At 45.9% G+C, this 22,280-nt stretch overlaps 1 protein-coding gene across 2 annotated transcripts in view; it reads left to right on the forward strand.

Annotated features, from left to right (window-relative positions):
• SRPRA (SRP receptor subunit alpha) overlaps nt 1–22,280 on the forward strand; it is a 1,746,362-nt gene that overhangs the window by 105,127 nt on the left and 1,618,955 nt on the right. For both annotated transcript variants that reach the window (XM_085646110.1, XM_085646111.1), the window contains exon 3: nt 18,824–18,987. In XM_085646110.1, coding sequence (XP_085502236.1) covers nt 18,824–18,987 — 164 coding nt within the window. The remainder of the gene's footprint in view (nt 1–18,823; nt 18,988–22,280) is intronic.

Genomic DNA, 22,280 nt, shown 5'->3' on the forward strand with positions numbered 1-22,280 from the left:
TATCTTTGGATAAACCCGGACAGAATTGGAATTTCTGCCACACAAAAAAATCAGACGAAACAAATCTTGCCCAGACAAACCTACGGAATCCTGTTTAAACTAGGGGGCTATGGGTTCTCCCCCTGTCACGGGCAAGAACCGGTACAAGAAAAATTACGCTTAATATCCGGCTAGTAAGGGATTGGGACCTTTTTCCCCTCATTCTCAGAAATCATTCCAAAAAGTCAAATCCCTGAAAAACCAACAAGCTTTATTAACCATTGAAGATGAGACAGTGAACATCACAACTAATAAACACCAAGAAGCTAACTTTATATAGGACTTTGATCTCATGGCATCCTGCCAAGACCGACTAGCACAACGTTCAACAAGAGTTGAGGAAACATTTTCCACTGAACCAGTAACCAATAGGAGTGCAGCGCCCAAACCTAATCCGACATCGGCACGAAGTACATTCCAAAATCTGGAACGCGCAGTTTAGAGAGAAACCAACAAATGGTGGGAAGCAGAATCCCTGAAAAAGTATCTCAAAGCTGACCGAATCCCACGGGGTTTAAGAATTTAAATTTTTTCCCCTTCAGACACCACAAACCCCCAATACATCAGTAGATGGGAGGAGAACCTAAAAGAATGTTCAAACAACATTATCAGACAACTTATTGATCATGCAGAAGAAGAATAAACCAAAGCCAAAGCTGAAGTTGACAATTTAAGTAAACACATCGAGGATTCCAACTGGGGGGGAACTCACCAAGAAAAACTGAGATCCTCAATCAAATAATTGACGAATTCGAAGAAGATATTATCAAAAGAAAATCGTAAATTCAGAAGGGACCAACTGGACTATCAGTTTGGAAGAGTATACACATTTGCAAAAAAATACGACACAAACCCACAGGATAAAACAAACACGGACAGTGTGGTACAACAATCAGGATCCTCCACCAGCTCAGAAATTGACTCGCCTGCACCGGCACCAGAAGGTGAAATCTCACGATGCAAAGTAAATTTTTTATAGGAGGTACTACGCTATCGACTCGGTATCAAAACTTCAAACACCACAAATACTTCAACCACGGCAGGTTCCCAGCAATTTGGACGCCAACAGACTCCTACAATAGGCGTGACCACGAGGTCAAGAAAAAAGGAGATGGAAAGAAGAACTTCACCCGTAAACCTAGTAAAGAACCTATCCCATATCCAACTATAAAACCAGGAAACCAGTATACTCAACAAATGACTTTCTGCCCTACTGCCTCATGGAACCTGACGAAAACACAAATAGACTTATTCAAATTCATCCGCAAATTAAAGCTTAAAGTTTTATTTGCTGACCGAACTAGGAGACAGGAACCACCACTCACGACTATAACTTCAGGATTATCAATTCAAGAATTAGAACATGTGGATCTTCTGACTCATCTCAGTGAGGAAGATAACGATTCGGATACACTTACTACAACAGCACTCTAACTAGGAATAGAAACCAACATTTCCATAGACCGCAAACTAACTAAAAAAATCTACCTTTATACCACAACTACCTGCAGGCAACAGCATAGATGCCTTCCATCTGGCAGTAACACGTGATTTGGAACACGAATACACCAAATACCAAAGAAAATCTAAATATCTACCACAAAACATCACACTAGAGGAGAGGAGGGCAATCAAACAACTAAAAGACAGGAAAGACCTGATTGTGAAAGAAGCAGACAAGGGAGAAAACCCGGTAACATTACACATAGATGATTACATCCTTGAAGCAAACCGACAACTTGGGGATAACGCCTGCTATGAACTCCTTACCAGCGACCCAACCAAAGACATCCTTAAATCAATCAAAACTAAGCTGGATGAATGGTACAGCCTGGGGCTCATATCTCAATCAGAAAAATCATTCCTATACATTCCACACACCACCATGCCCACTCTTTACCTCTTCCCCAAAATACACAAAGGCATCTACCCCCCACCTGGAAGACCAGTCATAGCAGGGATCAACTCACCCTACTCAAGGATAGGAGAGTACGTAGACAGGAAACTACAAGGACTGATGAAAGAAATACCGTCCTTCATCCAGGATACAAAAGACATCCTTGAAAAACTTCAAGACATAACTTAGGAACCTGACTTCATATAAGTCTGCATTGACATCGTCAGCCTATACACATCTATTGAACACCGCGATGGACTAACTGCAGCACAACTATCATTATGGACACAATCAGCAAACCTACTGGAATGCAACAAAATGACTCTTGAGATGTTGAATTTCTGTTTGGAAAACAACGTCTTCAGTTTCAATGGCAAGATATACAGACAGACGCGGGACCGCCATGGGAGCCAAATTTGCGCCGCCATACGCATGTATCTTCATGAGCCATGTAGAAAAATTCTGGCTGTGGGATCAAGATTTCGCCGACTTCACCTCCCACATAGTACTATGGCGACGATATATTGACTACATCCTGTGCATTTGGCAAGGAGAGGAAACATTGCTAACAAGGTTCCTGGAACAACTTGACAAAAACCCATGGGGGATAAAAACGACACATACCTTCTCTAAGAATGAGATCAACTTCCTTGACGTAACACTTTACAAAGCAGGCTATACAGGAAAGACACAGCAGCAAATTCCATCTTGCGAGCTGACAGCTGTCACCCACATCACAATATTAGGAACATCCCAAAAGGGGAATTCCTAAGGACACGTAGAAACTGCAGCGAGGATGAGGTATTTGAAGCTAAAGGAGAAGAGATTGTGTCAAGACTGACTCAGAGAGGATATGAACAATGCACACTCAGAAACACTATGTCTACAGTGGCCAAAATAGAACGCAAACAGATGTTTCAACAAAAAAGAGAAAAAAAGAGCAACTCTTTGATGCGCTTCATCACAGACTACAACAATGGCCATCACCAAATAAGACCAAGCCTAAAAAGACACTGACACCTGTTACAACAAACACCAAGCCTAACTGAAGATCTCAAAACATACCCAGAAATAACATTCAGACGTGCCCCCAATCTGAAAGACATCCTGTGTAATTCTGAATTCGAAGACAAACGGAACACAGTCACCACATTCTTGGACATACCACCAGGATATCACACTTGCAAAAATTGCAGTATTTGCAAATTGAGCCGTAACAAAACGACAAATACCAATGACACACGGGAAAGAATTCATCATCAAAGAATGGATTGATTGCAATAGCAAATTCTGTATCTATGTAATCATCTGTCCTTGTAATCTTCCTTACATGGATAGCACGATCCGACCCCTGCGTACCCGGATCCAGGAACACTATCGCAATATCCACATACACACCTCTGGTCACCCACTAACAGAACATTTCGACGACATCAACACAAAAAAGATTTCCTCTTTTTCGGTCTGGAGATTGTACATCAAACAAAGAGAGGTGGAAACCGTGAGCAAAAACTACGAAGACACGAAAGTGAACTGATCCTAAAATATAAAACAATTGACCTGGAACTCAATAAAGATGCAGAAATGCATGTGTGGCTAGGAGATGACTAACATTCTATAAATATTCTTATGTACTATGTCAATCTCCTTCCTCACTACTTATCCCTTACTGTATCCCCACAACCTTTTTCATTTACCTTGGGAATCAGTATGATTGGACAATCTGAAATGATTAGTATCTTACTCCTTATATTACAATCAGAGATTGGATTAATTTGTCATCTTTTATCAGCATAATCCTTACTCTTATGATTAATACCCTTAACAAATAAACTTGTATGGTCCATTGTATTTTAACATCCTAATAATACATTTACCCTACTTACCTTGAATACAGACCATATCAGCCCTATTGAATTCTGTCGCATCCCCGGCGAATACTGCACCTCCGGACCCCGCTCACCCAAAAATTATCCATTCGATGAATACATTTTTGTACTAATACAACCCGGGGGTCCATACCACTTTCGCAATTTCAATTGCTTTAAAGATTCATTCTCCGCTAGCCTATCGAACTGCAGAAATGGATCAACTAAAATCACCAAATACTCACAACGCTGCTCCTTTTAGACAACTCGTGTGTCTTAAATTGAATCCAAAAAACTATTTCAATTCATAACAGGTTCTCTGCACTCATTTAACATCTACACCCACTCTCTCCGATTGATTCAACGTATCCTCTTTACACAATAGGATACATTCCCCGGTCCAATATGGCGCCTCATCATACTAATTTTTCTCCTTCCGGGCCACAACCCGGAAGCTACCCCACACGGCCCCTTAATTGGCCGCTTTGCGTTCGTGACTTACACCAACGTGAAGCTGAACCAGGCAACTGGAACAGGCATTATGCCAGAGATTTGAGGTAAGCGCCGTCACGACCAAGACATAACCGCCCTGATCCGTTAAAGTTTATCCTATAAACTAGTTATTCTATGCTGATCTTTCTCCCCAAACCGAATCCTTTTGGTTCTAAAACCAACCTTATCGGTGATAGTACTCAACACGGATTTACCCGGTAAGCGTCTATCTGACTACATGATACCTCTGCGATACTCCCTAAAATAGTCATTAGAAGTGCAACAGCACAATCGAACACCTTCCGTTTCGCTCTTTAACCAGATAACGAACGTTAGACACTCGTTCCACCAGTTTACAATATAGTCACCCGCGCCCTGGATTGATTACGTATGAGCACTTCCTTTCTTTATCTTTTATCTCTCACCGTCGCCTCATTTCACAACTTCACCTAAGTAGAAGCAATGCGGTATTAGAGACCGCTTATGTCTCTATGCCTATTACAGGCTTTAGCCACATCCATAACTAGCATGATCACGCATGAACATACTCATGAACCACCGTCGCCTCAATACGATATGGATATCACTTTAAACCAAAATAACTTGTCAACCTTTTTGACTTGCTCACTTACCATCCTAAAACGTTTTTCTTTGATGATCGACAAACAAGCTATATATACTAATTGTCACTTCCTTTCCCCTTAATTTTTGGGACCTTGCTGCGCCTGATGCCGGAATAAATACTACTGTAAATATCAATTTCTCTTATCTTGTCACACCTTTACCTGATTGTATTATTATTTTGCGCATTGTGGATATCGCTATCTGTCCTTACTCTCTCACATTTGCTCTTTCCTGACAATACACATACCCTACCGTATTGCTTAAAACCTATTCAATATCCCTATCTTAATATGTGGATTGCTTTGAATCTTTTACGAATCTCTCGTTATTTCAAATTGCCTACGCGCGCACAATTTATACCCTCATGATAATCATGTTTGACACAATTATTTCTTGTCTTCGAACGTATTTTATGACAATATGATTTTACTTACTTTAACCTTGTTTTACAACTATGTGTCTGACAACCATGTGTATAATGTCCCTTTTTTCTTCTCCCGTTAACCTCCTGTTACTCATCCTCTATTACTCACTATCACTATGACTTATCTTGACCGCGTGACTTTGTGCTGAATGTTGACACCCCCCTTTTTGAAAAAAAAATACAATAATGTATTATATAAACATCCATGAAATCGTTGTGCACTTTAATGCAAATGTATGCCATCTAACATGATCCGAATATATGTAAATGCCTAACCAAATTTCACTCTTTCTAATATCCAAAACACCACCTTTCCCGACCTCCACACTCCCCTTTTTTTAAAAAAAATGTGGCACTTCCACCTTTCGCCTTTTTTTTCTTTCTTCCACAAACCTTTATCTGACCACCTACTCAAACTCTTTCCCACCCTTAATCCCATCTCTTGCATTTTAACTAACACACCTTTGTAAACTGTACGCCCTCCTGTCCTAAACCTTTACCCCTTTCTTTCTCTTTCCTCTTCTCTTCTTTAACAAAACCCCACCTCACCTATCCTCCACCCCACCCTTTTACATGCTCACGACACTAACCGTATGTTATCATATTCGTTTCACTGAATCCTGTATGTACAGCCCTGAGGAAGCCCCAGGCCGTATGGCCTTGTAGGGGGCGAAACACGTGTTGGCTGTGTCATTCTCTTCTCTTTTTTCGAACCCACTCTCATGAATGGAGTGCAAATAAATGACTATACAACTTTGGATAAACCCGTACAGAATTGGAATTTCTTCCACACAAAAAATCAGACTAAACAAATCCTGCCCAGACAAACCTACGGAATCCTGTTTAAACTAGGGGGCTAGGGGTTCTCCCCCTGTCACGGGCAAGAACCGGTACAAGAAAAATTACGCTTAATATCCGGCTAGTAAGGGATTGGGACCTTTTTCCCCTCATTCTCAGAAATCACGATATGGTTCTGTGTAGCCATTCTCAAGTTATCACGCTATCGCGATATACTTATAATGCGGTTAAGAGTATATGGTATGGCTACACTACAAACAACCCAGCAATGGTTTTACGAGGGTTGCAGAGGGGCCCTACTCAGGTTGGGGTCCCCCCTCACACACATCCCAGCACCCTGCCTTGTAGGATTAGCAAGGCCTGCTTGAGGGGTGGCCAATGAGAATACATGTGTTGTACATAGGTGGGAGACAGGGTACCTGTATCCCTGTAAGGGGGTGCAAGCACCACCTTACCCAGACTACAGTAGTGGTCTGGTGGTGTCATTTGGTATGGCTGTCCCAGGGTGGCACAATAAGTGCTGCAGCCCTGGTAGGCCTCTGAAGGATCCATGCCCTGGGTACCTAGGGTACCATCTACAAGGGCTGACAGGGTATCCTCAGTATCCAATTAGGTTGTACCTAGGGTACTCACATCAGTTTAGAGAAGAAGCAGATAGGCTGGGGTCCTGGATAGCAGGGCCACAGCCTGGCTAGAGTCATAAAACAGTCAAAACATCAGCAAAAAGTTGGGGGCAACTATGCAGTCGATGCCACTCTCCTACATAACCCCCACCCCCAACGCAGGGACATTAAACTAACCTTGACCAGTTGAGTCTTCATGTTCTAAGTGGAAATATCTGGAGAGGCTATCTGCATTGGCATGGTTGCTCCCAGGTCTATGTTCCACTGTAAAGTCCATCCCCTGTGTAGGGAAATGGACCACCTGAGTAGTTTGGGGTTTTCACCCTTCATCTGTTTTAGCCATAGGAGGGGGCTTATGGTCTGTTTGAACAAGGAAGTGAGTCCTAAACAAGTATGGCCTCAGCTTCTTCAAGGCCCAGACCACAGCAAAGGCCTCCCCCTCTATAGCTGACCAACGTTTCTCTCTGGGGGTCAACCTTCTGCTAATAAAAGCTACTGGTTGATCCTGGCCCTCTTCATTCAGTTGTGATAATACAGCACCTACCCCCACCTCAGAAGCATCAGTTTGAACTATGAATTCTTTGGAGTAGTTTGGGCTTTGGAGCAGTGGAGCAGAGTACGTAGCCTGTTTTAGGTCATCAAAAGCTAGCTTTCTGACAGTCCACTGAACCTTTTTGGACATCCTCTTTGAGGTTATGTCATTCAAGGGGGTCACAATGGATCCATATCCCTTTACAAACCTTCTATAATAACCAGTCAGGCCCAAGAAAGCTCGGACCTGAGTCTGGGTGGTTGGAGCAACCCAGTCCATGATGGTCTGGATTTTGCTCTGAAGTGGTTGAACCTGGCCTCCACCTACAAGGTGACACAGGTACACAACCTGACTCTGCCCTATCTGGTACTTAGTAGCCTTGATAGTGAACCCTTCCTTCTGCAGGGCTTCTAAAACTTTCCTCAGGTGGATCAGGTGATCCTCCCAGGTGGAGCTGAAGACAGCAATATCCTCTAGATATGCTGCACTAAAGTCTTCCAGGCCTGAGAGGACTTGGTTCACCAACCTTTGAAAAGTGGCAGGTGCATTTTTCAAACCAAAGGGCATGACGATAAATTAATAATGCCCACCAGGGGTAGAAAATGCAGTTTTGGCTTTTGCAGACTCAGCTAACCTTATCTGCCAGTAGCCAGCTGTCAGAGCAAATGTGCTCAGATACTTGGCCGAGGCCAATCTATCTATGAGCTCATCTGCTCTGGGAATTGGGTGAGCATCAGTCTTAGTGACTGCATTGAGTCCCCTGTAGTCAACACAGAACCTCATCTCTCTCTTACCGTCCTGGGTGTGAGGTTTTGGTACAAGGACTACTGGGCTAGCCCAAGGGCTCTCTGAGGGCTCAATCACTCCTAATTCCACCATCTTTTGGACTTCTGTCCTTATGCAGTCCCTGACATGGTCAAGTTGCCTGTAGATTTTATTCTTGACAGGCAGACTGTCCCCAGTGTCCACTTCATGAGTGCACCAGGTGGTCTGACTTGGAGTCAGAGAAAACATGTCTGTAAGACTGAAAACTTGTCTACAGTCTGCTTGCGGCTGGTCAGTGAGGCTGCCTGCCAAGGCTACTCCATCAACTGACCCATCGTCAGGGTTGTGAGAGAGCAGGTCTGGGAGAGGGTCACTCTCTTCCTCCTGTCCCTCATCTGTTGCCATGGGCAAGCCCATGTCAGCCCTGTCCACATATGCTTTCAGTCTATTAACATGAAGTACCCTGTGGGGACTTCTGGGAGTGCCAAGGTCCACCAAATAGGTGACCTCTCCCTTCTTTTCCAAAATTGTATGGGGTCCACTCCATTTATCTTGGAGAGCTGCTGGGGCCACTGGCTCCAGCACCCATACCTTCTATCCTGGCTGGTACACCACCAGTACAGCCTTTTGGTCATGCCAGGCTTTCTGTAATTCCTGACTTGCCTCCAGGTTTTTAGTTGCCTTCTTCATGTACTCAGCCATCCGGGAGCGGAGACCAAGTACATAGTCCACAATATCCTGTTTAGGGGGTTTGAGAGGTTGCTCCCATCCCTCCTTCACTAGACAGAGTGGCCCTCTAACAGGATGGCCAAACAAAAGTTCAAAGAGGCTATAACCAACCCCCTTTTGTGGCACCTCCCTGTATGCAAAGAGAAGGCAGGGCAGAAGAACATCCCATTTTCGCCTAAGCTTTTCTGGGAGCCCTTTAATCGTACCCTTTAAGGTCTTGTTGAATCTCTCAACAAGACCATTGCATTGAGGGTGGTAAGGGGTGGTGAACCTATAGTTGACACCACACTCCTTCCACATTGCCTTGAGGTAGCTACTCATAAAGTTTGTACCTCTGTCAGACAATACCTCCTTAGGAAAACCCACCCTGGAAAAGATTCCCAGGAGGGACCTTGCCACCACAGGTGCTGTGATGGTCCTAAGTGGAATAGCTTCTGGGTATCTGGTGGCTTGATCCACTACCACCAGAATGAACCTGTGCCCAGATGCTGTTGGTGGGTCCAGGGGACCAACTATATCAATCCCCACCCGTTCAAAGGGCACCCCCACCACAGGCAATGGTATCAGGGGGGCCTTTGTGGACTTGCCTGCCTTGCCACTGGCTTGACAGGTAATGCAAGAGCTGCAAAAGCTCTTACAGTCCTCACTCATCTGTGGCCAATGAAAGTGAGGGACAATTCTGTCCCAAGTCTTGTTTTGGCCTAGGTGTCCTGCTAAGGGAATATCATAGGCCAGTGTGAGTAGGAAACCCCTAAACTTCTGAGGTATGACCAACCTCCTGGTTGCACCAGGCTTGGGGTCTCGACCCTCAGAGTATAGGAGCCCATCATCCCAATAAATCTTATGGGTCCCACTGGCATTCCCTGCAGCCTCAGCAGCTGCTTGCTGTCTGAGGGGTTCAAGAGTGGGGCAGCTCTGGTGCTCCAGGCTCAAGTCTGCCCTAGAAGGTCCCCCTGCCCCCAAGAACTCAATCTGATCAGGTTTCAGTTCATCTGGGGCAGTTCCTTCTTCAGGAGCTAGATCATCTTCTGCTAAAAGAGTCTCTACAGACTGTTCCTGGGGGGAAGGCTCTGCCTTACCCCTGCTACTCCTCCTCTTGAAAGATCCTTGGTCCATTCTTCCAGGATCCAAGGCCTGTTCAGTACCTGTCAGCTTTGCTTTTGAGCTTGTCAGGGCAAATACTTCTGCTGGTATACCCAACATTGCTGCATGGGTAGTTAGCTCCACCTCAGCCCATGCTGAGGTCTCCAAATCATTCCCTAGCAAACATTCAACAGGTAGGTCTGCACTCACCACAACCTTCTTTAGGCCAGTTACCCCTCCCCAGGAGAAGTTTACAACTGCTAGAGCATGGTTAGTACTAACGTTGCTTGCATTGGTCACTTGGTAAGTTCCCCCAAGTATGATCTGGCTAGGGTCCACAAGGTCCTTAGTCACCATGGTGACACTGGCTCCTGTGTCCCTGTAAGCTAATGACTCCCATTTATTTTAGGCTGTTGCTTGTATTTGCCCCGACCACTGGGACTCACAAATAGGGACAAGTCCCCATCACAAACTAAAACAGCCTGAGTAGGAGTTCTGACTAGGCCAGAATCCTCTCCAGATCCCAGGGTCAACCCTACTATGCCCTTGTTCTGTGTACCACCACCTATAGCTGGACTAGGGGGAACAGGTGCCTTAGGGGCAGGCGTGGTACTTGTGGAGTCTTTGGCCTTATTACAATCTGAAGTCCAATGGGTTTTCTGTTTACAGACTTTACACCATGGCTTCCTTGATTGTTTAGCTTTAGTAGCTTGGGTATTATCAGATGCAGATTTTTGGGGTCCTGTTGAAGACTGCTGGTATTTTCCCTTTTCCCCACCCTTCTCTGAGTTCTTGGCATCTTCCTTTTTAGTTGCACCCCCCAAGGGCTGGACCTTCTGCTTAATCCTGGTTCTGACCCATTTGTCTACCTTCTTTCCCAAATCTTGGGGAGAGGTCAGATCTGAGTCCACCAGGTGCTGATGTAAGAGCTGATTCTGACAATTATTAAGGATCTGCTCCCTCATTATGAGATTGTACAATCCTTGGTAATCATTTACTTTACTGCCAGTTAACCAACCTTCCAGTGCCTTGGTAGCACAATCCACAAAGTCTAACCAATCTTGATTCTGTGCTTTCTGGGTGTCTCTGAATTTTAGTCTATACTGATCAGTGGTTAAGCCAAACCCATCTATTAAAGCATCTCTCAAGATAGAATAATCATCTGCATCCTCTTCTCTGACAGAGGAGCTTGTCTCTACCTTTGTCTGCAAAGGAGAGCCATAAGATTGCTGCCCACTGCTCTACTGGGACCCTCTGAACTTTACAGGCCCTCTCAAGTGCAGTGATCCATTTGTGGATATCCTCCCCTGGCTGATAGGGGGGCACAATCTTATGTAGGTTCCTATTGTCAGGAGCTTTCTCTCTAACTCTAGGGGTATTACTGCCAGCAGGGGTCTCTAGACCCCATTTTCTTGGAGCTTTCTGAAGCTCCAGGGATTCCCTGTCCAATGCTAACTGTTCTCTCCTGAGCTGTAGCTTAGCCTGCTCAAACTGGATCAGTCTGCATTTCTTCTCTTGGGAGGATTCTCTTCTCTGAGAAGAGGCAGAGGTCCCTTTGGATCTCTCAGAATGGTTGGACCCCTCTGAGGGGGATCTGTTCCTTCTGTTTGGATCCACCATTCTAACTTTAGGGATGGAGAGAGTGCCTATTGGGCCATCACCTCCATGTTGTGAATGTTTTTTTCCTCTTCTGGGGGATGCCCACCCAACCTGTCTACCCCATCAGACACTAAAGTCTGCTTAAAGTCTGCTATGAGCAGGATTTCCCTGAGACGTTGAGTATTGGCACCTTTGTTTGTCTCAAGTTGCCTAGTGGTGCACATTTCCCTAAGCTCAGCAAAGGAGAGATGATCATATTTGTCGACTGGAACACTATGGGGTCCTTCCAGAGCCTTATGGGCACCTGAACCTGAAGACATTTCTAGTGTAGTGGTACTGGTGTATCTACCTACACTAGGTGTGGCCTACTGAACCCTTTCTGGAGTTGTAGTCCAGGTGTGCTAAACCCTCTACACACAACTCCTAAGTTCAGTAGAACTTATTATATTCTAAGCTTGAATTTATATGTACCTTTAGTACCAAGTGGCTTTCATTTTAGAAATTCAATTTGTTATCTGGTAAAACAATGGCAAGCTTGAATCCAACCGCTGCACACCAATGTGAGAAGTTGGCCTGGCATATGCTGGTCACTAGTTGTAGTGGCCACCTTGCACCAGTCCAATTCGACTCTTAAGGTGATAGGTTTAAAAGACAACCTTTAAAGAAAGCTATCCTAGTGGTAGCTGTGGAGAGCAGCCGTCAGGCTAAGTCTTGAAGGAGTGTTAAGCTTATTGTTTTACCATAGATAACCTCTTGAATGACCAAATGAAAGAGTAGTCCACACAGGTGTATATATATATATAAAATATATGTATTTATTCTAGACAGAATCCCACAAGTCTCTTTATGAGGCTAGAGGTAAAGTTACAATTCAAACAAGCATTTATAGATACAATAAATAGCACTGGAATCACAGGGCCTAGGGCATTTAGGATCGCTGGCCCCTTGAGAATCCACCCCAGGTTATGAGGAAGGGGACCCACGGGAGGCGCATGCAGTGGAAATAGCTGCTATCGGGATCTCTATTAAAGCCTATGGAGAATGTCGCGGTTTGATTTAAACAGATTAAAGACACTTCTAGCAGGAGTTCAAAGTTAAAAACTTAGAGTTAAGCTTTTGAGGAGCCCACTACCACAGGAGTACCGAGGTACCACTGTTACCTGCCCCAGGGAAGCTGTGTGCATGGGTAGTTTTCGATGTCGGGTCGCGGGCTGATTTTCAAAGGGAAAATGTACAAAACTGCTTCTAGCCAAAAGCGTCTGATGCCGTGAAGAATGAAGTTGTAGATCTTGTAGAGAAGAACCTGAAAGCAGAGGGGACAGAGTCTGGGTCACGGCACAGTGACCAGGGAGCTCAAGGAAAAGAGCCCTTCAATGTCGGGTGCTTGAAGTGGAAAAGGCGTAGCTTGGATCTGCAGCCACGGGCTCCGGGAGGCTTCAAGGAAGGCCAGCTTCTGGAGGGCGACTGTCCCACGAAGGATGAGGGTCGTTGCGGTGTTGGTGTCGGATTGGATCCACTAAGCCTTGGCAACCGCAACCCACGCAAGATGAACAAATCAGCTGCTGGTGCAGACCCACGAGGTCTGAGAGAGGTCTCCTTCGAGGAGACTGTAGAGCAGGCCTGGAGCAACCAGGGGAACTCTTAAAAGTAACAATTGTCCTCCGCTAGGGCCCACAAGTCGAGAGACAAGGGACCGCGGAAGGCAGCAATTTGGAGTGCGTAAAAGGGTGCCCACGGGCCACCATAGTGAGCTAGGGTGCTGATCTTTGGCACAGTTGCTGCTGAGAGGTTGGCTCAATATTGGGCCAAAGCACAACTTCCCCACTGGTCAGGGCTCGTGTGCTACGCAAGAGGTGGCCGGTGTCCTGGGGTATTGGGATCTCGGCACCCACGCGGTCCACGGTGCTCAGACTTGCTGGGCACGCTCACTGGCCTCTGGGATGCTAGGAAACACACCTCCAGGTTGAGAGGACTCGTCGATGTCCGAAGGAGCAACCAAGTTGCAACCGGGTCACTTGCAGTGTTTCAGGTGCCTGCCAAGCAGAGGGGTAACTCCTTTACCCCAAGGGAGATTTCTTCAGTCAGCTGGGCAGCAGCTCGTCGAAGGTCAAGTCTGTGAAGTCCAAGATTAATCTGATTCTCTGGGGACACGTTATTCACCTTTATCCACGAGATTAGGGGAGTGTCCAGATCAGGGTCCACCAATGGGAGTTAAGGCGGGAAAGGGTGGCTACACCCTCTCCCCTTTGTGTGTTTCCCGCCTGGGCGAGGGGCAGGATGCCCCTGAACCGGTTCCAGGCGGTGTATGCAGAATGTAGGCGCTGTAGCAGACTACGTGCAACTCTGAAAGGCATCCTATGGTGCACCCACCCAGTTCCAATCCATATAGCCTGTCTGGGAAGGTGCTGGCACCTCCCTGCAACAGGACCCCTATTGTCCAGCTACCGAGGCTGGGGTTTTGCCCAGCAACAGGCAGCCAGTCGTGTGGGTGGCGAGTAGCATCCATTTTGTGATACGTGTGCACTTTTAAATTGTTGTCTAAATTCTGCCGCTTTTCCCATATCGCCCCTCTAGCAGGGGGGCATCATGCCCTCATGCCCATGACTGGACTGGGGGTATGATTCCTACATGTTTGACACCAAACACAATATGGTTCTGTGTAGCCATTCTCAAGTTATCACGCTATCGCGATATACTTATAATGCGGTTAAGAGTATATGGTATGGCTACACTACAAACAACCCAGCAATGGTTTTACGAGGGTTGCAGAGGGGCCCTACTCAGGTAGGGGGTCCCCCCTCACACATATCCCAGCACCCTGCCTTTAAGGATTAGCAAGGCCTGCTTGAGGGGTGACCAATGAGAATACATGTGTTGTACATAGGTGGGATACAGGGTACCTGTATCCCTGTAAGGGGGTGCAAGCACCACCTTACCCAGACTACAGTAGTGGTCTGGTGGTGTCATTTGGTATGGCTGTCCCAGGGTGGCACAATCAGTGCTGCAGCCCTGGTAGGCCTCTGAGGGACCCATGCCCTGGGTACCTAGGGTACTATCTACAAGGGCTGACAGGGTATCCTCCGTATCCAATCGGGTTGTACCTAGGGTACTCACATCAGTTTAGAGAAGAAGCTGATAGGCTGGGTTCCTGGATAGCAGAGCTACAGCCTGGCTAGAGTCATAAAACAGTCAAAACATCAGCAAAAAGTTGGGGGTAACTATGCAGTCGATGCCACTCTCCTATACCCGTCATTCTGCAGTCTCCAGTATCCAATGCAGGGAGCTTTGGGTGACGCGTTTCAGTTGAGTTGGGGCACTCAACTCCTTCACGCGTTTCCTCCCATACCCTTGATTCCTCGAGTTCTGAGGAAGATTTCGCCAAGACCGGGCCCAAGTCATATTGATTGCCCCGGATTGGCCAAGAAGGGTGTGGTATACAGATCTTCTCCACCTCTCCTCGTGCCCTCCGCTCCGTCTCCCTCTCAGGGCAGACCTTCTCTCGCAGTCGGAGGGGCAGGTTCTATACCCCCACCTCCAGAGCTTACACCTTCATCCCTGGAGATTGAACAGGGCAACCTGAATTCTTTTTCTCTCCCGCCAGATGTGGTAGATGTAATTTTGTCTGCCAGACATCATTCCACCAAATCTATCTATTCCTATAGGTGGTCTAAATTTGTTCTTTGGTGCGGAGAGAAATCTATTGACCCTTTGAGGGCTCGTTTATCTGACATTCTTCAGTTTGCTCTTTCTCTTGCTCAGCAAGGTTTTGCTGTAGCCACTGTGAAGGGATATCTTTCGGCCTTGTTGGCTATCCTTTGCTTGCCAGATCAGCCGTCATTGTTCAAATCGCCTATTATTTTACGTTTTCTGAAGGGCCTTACTAATAAGTTTCCGCCTACTCCTTTTATTGTACCTCAATGGGCCTTAAATCTTGTCTTAACTTACTTGATGGGTTCTCCCTTCGAGCTCTTACACAAATGTTCCTTGAGACTCTTGTCTTTCAAAACGGATTTTCTCATTGCGATCACCTCGGCAAGGAGGGTAAGTGAGCTTCAAGCTCTGAGTTCAAAAACCCCTGTTCTTGACCATTCATGCTGAAAGAATGGTACTCAGGACCAGGGCTGCTTTTCTGCCTAAGGTGGTAACTCCTTTCCATCTGGGGCAGTCCATTACCCTCCCTACCTTCTATCCTCCCCCTCACCCTTCCAAGGAGGAGAAGCGGCTTCACCGCTTGGACCCTAAGAGGGCGGTGAGCTTCTACCTTGATAGGACTAAAGACTTTCGAGTGGGCGATCAGCTCTTCGTGGGCTTTGTTGGCTGCAGGAAAGGCAGAGCGGTGCACAAGCACACCCTTTCCAGATGGATTGTCTTGTGCATCAAGATATGTTACTCTTTGGCCGGTACGGAACCTCCAGAGGGTTTAAGGGCTCATTCTACTAGGGCAAAGTCTTCTACGTCTGCCTTGTTTAGAGGTGTTCCTGTGGAGCACATTTGTAGAGCAGCAACTTGGGCCTCCCTCCACACTTTCGCGAAGCATTACTGCTTGGACTCAGAGGTGAGGAGGGACAGACACTTTGCTCGTTCCGTCCTTCAGGACTTTCTGGTATAGAAGGGTGGACACCCTCCTCCGTGAGTGGGACTGCTGTGGGAATCTTTTCACAAGGTGAGGAATCCACTGGCAGATGTATCCTTCAGAAGAACAAGTTACTTACCTTCGGTAGCGCTTTTTCTGGTGGATACAGTATCTGCCTGTGGATTCCTCACTGACCCATCTGCCTCCCCGTTGTCCACCCTTGTATACCTACAATTCTAATGATGGTGTCTCAAAATGTATTTGTTACTGTTAAAGGCAGTGTGTTATTTCTTTTGCCTTCCTATTTATTCTCCACACTGTGTGTGTTGCTTTATATATTATGTACTGTGTATACTGTGTAAATATTGCTGTCAGTCCGTCCGTGTGCCTCGAAGGCACGGAAAAAAGGGCGGAACTGACCTCATCACGCCGACGAGGTGGTCTTATGGATCCGGTGACGTCAGTGGAGTCGCGAGCGGTGCCGTGTCTGTGACGTCGTCTTCGACTTCATCGGCGTGGACTGCTACAAAAGTTTCCGAATGTTGCTGGCGCAGGGGATATTCACAAGGTGAGGAATCCATAGGCAGATACTGTATCCACCAGAAAAAGCGTTACCGAAGGTAACGAACTTGTTCTTTAGTACTGTGACTTAAGGAACTATTCCAAAGAACTTTTTTTCAGGAAATGATTTCCCCTTTTTCACTATTTAAAAAAAAAAAACAAAAAAGAAATGTTAAAGTTTTAAAAATGTTTTTAAGTGTCTCACTGATAATTTAATGGGCTGCTATCTAGTATAAATGTATGGTGTGCTAGCATTTTATTATTGTTGACTATTCAGAAGAGGAGTGAGTGTTACGTTTCATCTAGGTACCCTAATATAGGCCCGGGTAACATCATACCCTTTCACCTACATCACCTCCCCTACACTAAACAGTAACTAGCCGTTTTAGGATTGAACCTTTTACCTAGTTCTAGCCCTGGGCATAGAAGGAGGGTTTCCCTGAACAAAACAATAGTGTTCTATGACTTCATCTTTAGACTGACACAGTATGAATGAATATTCATGAGGTCTTGGAAACCAGGCAGGGGCTATAATCCACCTGCATAATATCTACGTACAAGGTTCATCCTATGTCATCCTCGTACCCAACAATGACTAATACAGGAAACCAGGGACAAAGGAACCTTGGATACTTTCTGTATAAATACATCACCTCTTGCTAGTGTGAGCTAGAGGGAACCGAGATTTCCAGGCAGACACACTGACCAGAGACTCTGAGGCTCCTGCATGCAGACGGTCCAGCTGACAGCGGTCTAAACATCCCTTACGCGGTGCCCAATTCGAGATCAGGACGTGGTCCCACACTCTCTTGCTTCAGGTAATGGGGTTAGACTAAACCTAGAGGGATTCTTGACTTTACACCTACTCACATGCTATGTACACTTAGCTACATCTAGGTAGGCATCGTAGGAGTATACGCGCTTTTATCATGCATTTTATATCCATGCATTTGTTCATGACTAATGCAAAATGGTAGCACCGTACTATCCATATATATTCACTATACTGCTGATCATATATCTCTGCTACTGTCTAACGGTTGTCACAGCACATATATTTTACACTAGAAGAACTGTGCAATAAATACTTACTGTAAATACGCCCAACTCTTCTGTGTAACTCTCTGAGACTAAGTAAGTGATCAGGGTTGTCATGTTCTAAGTTTGCCAGAAACTATTCTCTACCCGATAAGAGGAGATTCTAGTGGCACTGTGAGCTAGCTAATGCAAACAGGCTAACATATTCGGTGAGGGTGCTCAGAGTTAGTCTGCCACCAATCCTACAGTTTGTTATCCAAACGCGCAGGTCCTGTATGGGTAATATAGGAACTACATGACACCACCTACCCTGGGTATCTACCTAGCCGATATGTGGGCATTACTCCACATATTCACGAAGCACAACTGCTTGGACAGTCTGGGCCCTCAAGATGGGCATTTTGCTGTTTAGCCCACCAGGATTTTCTGTTTGGAGCGAATTCGAAGACCTACTTCTGGGGAGGTATTGCTTGGGTAACTATTCTCATGTGTGGAGTCTGCATTAGAAGTCCATGTCAAAAGAACAAATCTCTTACCTTTTGGTAATGCCTTTTCTGATAGTTACTCTTACTAACCGTAAATTCCTCAATGGGCCCTCCCTTTCTCCTCTATGAACTGTTAACACTGAAGATCCTATTAGACACTGCACACTGATCAAACATTTAAAAATTTTTTTTAACATGGCTCCACATTTTTGGGTGCTGAAATAGTCATGAAAGAAACTGATATCAGTGCACCAGGGTGGAACTTGCATGGGCACCGCAACGTTCCTTCCAATCGGATTATGCTAACACCAAACAGATTAACCCCACCTACTGGAAAGGTACTATCAGATTTTCCAGATCCAGTCTGACGACTGGGGAATATTTAGGGAGAGGAATCTACGGTTAGTTATTGTCTCTACCAGAAAAATCATGACTGAAGATAAGTACCTTGTTCATCAAAATAATTATGCCACAACTCTTTTAGAAATTTACATACTTCTATAATCCTGCACCTCATGGGAATGAATATTGTGAGAACATGGTCTTGAGGAAAAATATGTAAAATAGGTGTGTTTGAAATGTATTCCTTTTTAGAATGGTTAGCTTAGTCATTAGGAGCTAAATGCAAATCTGTAAATATGTGTAGTGCTACATGTTTTACTTATTGATTATCTGACTTCTCCTATCCAATAGGTTGGTTTTCAAAAGATACTTACATTGACGTATGTGGATAAATTAATAGACGATGTACACAAAGAGTTCCGGGACAAATATCGAAATCATTTTCAACAGAATGGAGCTCTGGGATTACTCAATGGCACGTTTGATTTCAGAGATGATTTTTTGGAACTTCTCAGGTGAGACTGGTTGTGCGAATACTATTGAACCATGAGTTGCTGCAGATTTGAACGAAGAGCCACATGATCTTTCTGTTACAGAATGCACATTTGTAATAGAGAAATGTTCACTTACTCATTTATTGACAAATCATTCACATATAAACTTAGCAGGAACCCAGTTATTATTTTATTAGCCCTTTGTACTGTGGGTGAATTTCCCAAATGTTAAGCAATTGGTAGGAATTTGCCCTTTTTAGGTTGAAGCTTACCAGACAGCACATACAAAAAGCTTCCCTAGAAGTACATTTAACCCTTTGCTTACCATTTGGCTTTGTGTTTAGCAACTCAGTTCCTTGCTTTCTATTTGCTGCCTTTATTAGTTTTAGGCTGTTCAACTTGAGTTTGTCCCTTCCTTGGAGCATAGCCTATTTACTGTGTTCTTCCACAAGCGCTAACTATCTATAAACAGGCCTTTAAATCTTGTTCTCATTTTGCCACATTTGCTTGCTGTATATTCAAAGACGGAGGCCATATGTCAGTCTGTCTTCTGAGGGAGTATGGCCCTGATTATGAAGTCGGTCAGAGTTGCCTCCGACCAAGACCGTTTTGTTGAGGAAACAGCTAGACTAGACACCAGGGAATTTTATGAAAAATACCAATAGGGGTGGGGGCTGCCCAAAATGGGCAGGCCCATGCCCCCACCCCACACCCCAATAATCAGTCTTTCTGCCCCTCCCGGGGGGCAGATGGGGCATTGTCCCCTAATCTGCCCCTTCGGGGGGGCAGAAAGCCCACTATACACCAGGGATTTTTTTTCAGTTTTTTTTTAGAATGGGGGCTGCCCGAAACGGGCACGCCAATACCCCCACCCACCCACCACCATTACAGACTTTCTGCCCCCCCTGGGGGGCAGATGGGGCATTGGCCCCCAATCTGCCCCTTCGGGGGGGGCAGAAAGCCCACTAAACACCAGGGATTATTTTTAGCGCAATTGTTTTTAGGGTGTGGGCTGCCCGAAATGGGCACGCCAATGCCCCCACCCTCCCCCCCACAAAAATGAGTCTTTCTGCCACCCAGGAGGCAAATGGGAGCTGTAGCCCCGAATCTGCCCCCCCCCCCCCCCCCCCCGGGGGCGCAGAATGCCCACTAGAAACCATGGATTTTTTTGTTTTATTAGTGTAGGGGCTCCCCAAAATGGGCATGACAATACCCCACCCCCAGAGAAATTCCAGCCTTTCTGCCCCCCCCCCCCCCCCACCCCCCTGGGAGGGCAGATGGTGGCAGTGGCCCCTGATCTGGGGGGGCAGAAAGCCCATTAGGCGCCAGCGAGTATGCAGGCTTTTTTTATGCGTGGGGGTGGGGGCTGCCCAAAATGGTCATACCAATGCCCCCACCCCCACAAAAAATAGCCACAGTCTTTCTGCCCCTTTAGGGGCATATCAGGATGAAACCCCCTTCCCCGATTCCCCCCCAGGGCGGCAGAAAGCCCACTGGGCTCCGAATATTTTTTAGCAATGTGCATACCTGTGGATTTTGGGCCATAGCGCAGTTGGCACGTAGGCAAACCTAGCAAACCTGTACATTCTTTAAAACTAGACACCAAGGGGAATCCTGGATGGGGTGACTTCACTGGCTCTCACCAGGTTCTGTTACCCAGAATCCATTGCAAACCTAAAAATGTGTCCAAAATAACACATTTTCCTCACATTTCTGTGGTGGAAAGTTCTGAAAATCTGCGTGGGTCCACAAAATTCCACCCACCCTGCGTTCCCCAAAGTCTTCAGAGACAAATGGTACCTCACTTGCGTGGGTAGGCCTAGTGCCCGCGTCGGGCAAGGGCCAAAACGTTGTGCGCCTCAACAGGCAAGGGTCCTAAACGTAGTGCGCCTGACTACGTTTTGGGCCCTTGTCTGTCACGGGTACTTGGGCCTCCCACACGAGTGAGGCACTGTTTTTATCGGGAGACCCGGGGGAACGCTGGGTGGTAGGAAATTTGTGTCAGCCCGGTGATGCCACAACTTTCCCACACAAAAATGTGTGAAAAGGGTGATTTTTTTTCAGCTAAATTTGAGGTTTGCAGGGCATTCTGGGTAAGGAAACGTTGGGGGATCCATGCAAGCCATACCTCCCTGGAATCCCCCGGGTGTCTAGTTTTCAGAAATGTGTGGGTTTGGTAGGTTCCCCTAGGTGGCCGCCGAGCACCGGGCCAAAAACACAGGTGACCCCCCTTGCAAAACCAGGTCGTTTTGAGGTAGGCAATTTTCATGTCGCCTCAATACGTTTTGGGCCCTTGCCTGTCGTGGGTACTTGGGCCTCCCACACGAGTGAGGCACCGTTTTTATTGGGAGACCTGGGGGAACGCTGGATGGTAGGAAATTTGTGTCAGCCAGGTGATGCCACAACTTTCCCACACAAAAAAGTGTGAAAAAGGTGATTTTTTTTTCAGCTAAATTTGAGGTTTGCAGGGCATTCTGGGTAAGGAAACGTTGGGGGATCCACGCAAGCCATACCTCTCTGGAATCCCCCGGGTGTTTAGTTTTCAGAAATGTGTGGGTTTGGTAGGTTTCCCTAGGTGCCGGCAGAGCTAGGGTTCAAAAACTACAGCTAGGCACTTTGCCAAAAAAGGCTCATTTTTCACTGCGAAAATTGAGGTGTGTCCACGATGCGTTTTGCGCCGTTTCCTGTCGCGGGCACTAGGCCGACCCACACAAGTGAGGTACCATTTTTATCGGAAGACTTTGGGGAACATGGGGTGGGTGGAAATTTGTGGATCAACGCAGATTGCCGAACTTTCCACCACAGAAATGTGGGGAAAATGTGTTTTTTTTTTTGGCAATTTTAGGTTTACAAGGGGTTCTGGGTAGCAGAACCTGGTGGGAGGCAGTCAAGTCACCCCATCCTGGATTCCCCTGGGTGTCTAGTTTTAAAAAATGTATAGGTTTGCTAGGTTTCCCTAGGTGCCGGCAGAGCTATGGTTCAAAAACTACAGCTAGGCACTTTGCTAAAAAAGGGTAATTTTGCATTGTGAAACTGTGGTGTGTTCACGTTGGGTTTTGAGCCATTTCCTGTCGTGGGCACTATGCCTACCCCTAAAAGTGAGGTACCATTTTTATCGGGAGACTTAGGGTAATTCAGATTTGTAAAGGAACTGTTATTACCTATTGAATTTCGATGCATTTCTGCCTTCCAAATGAAAGACATTGTGTAAAAAAGAAGTCATTCTAAAAAATGACTGATAATTCTCATGCTAGTATGAGTATTCCCAATTTCGTAAATGTGCAAATATCTACTATTTCTAAACTCTATATTTT

The sequence above is a fragment of the Triturus cristatus genome, chromosome 3_1 (genome assembly GCF_964204655.1).
Source record: "Triturus cristatus chromosome 3_1, aTriCri1.1, whole genome shotgun sequence".
Lineage (NCBI taxonomy): Eukaryota > Metazoa > Chordata > Amphibia > Caudata > Salamandridae > Triturus > Triturus cristatus.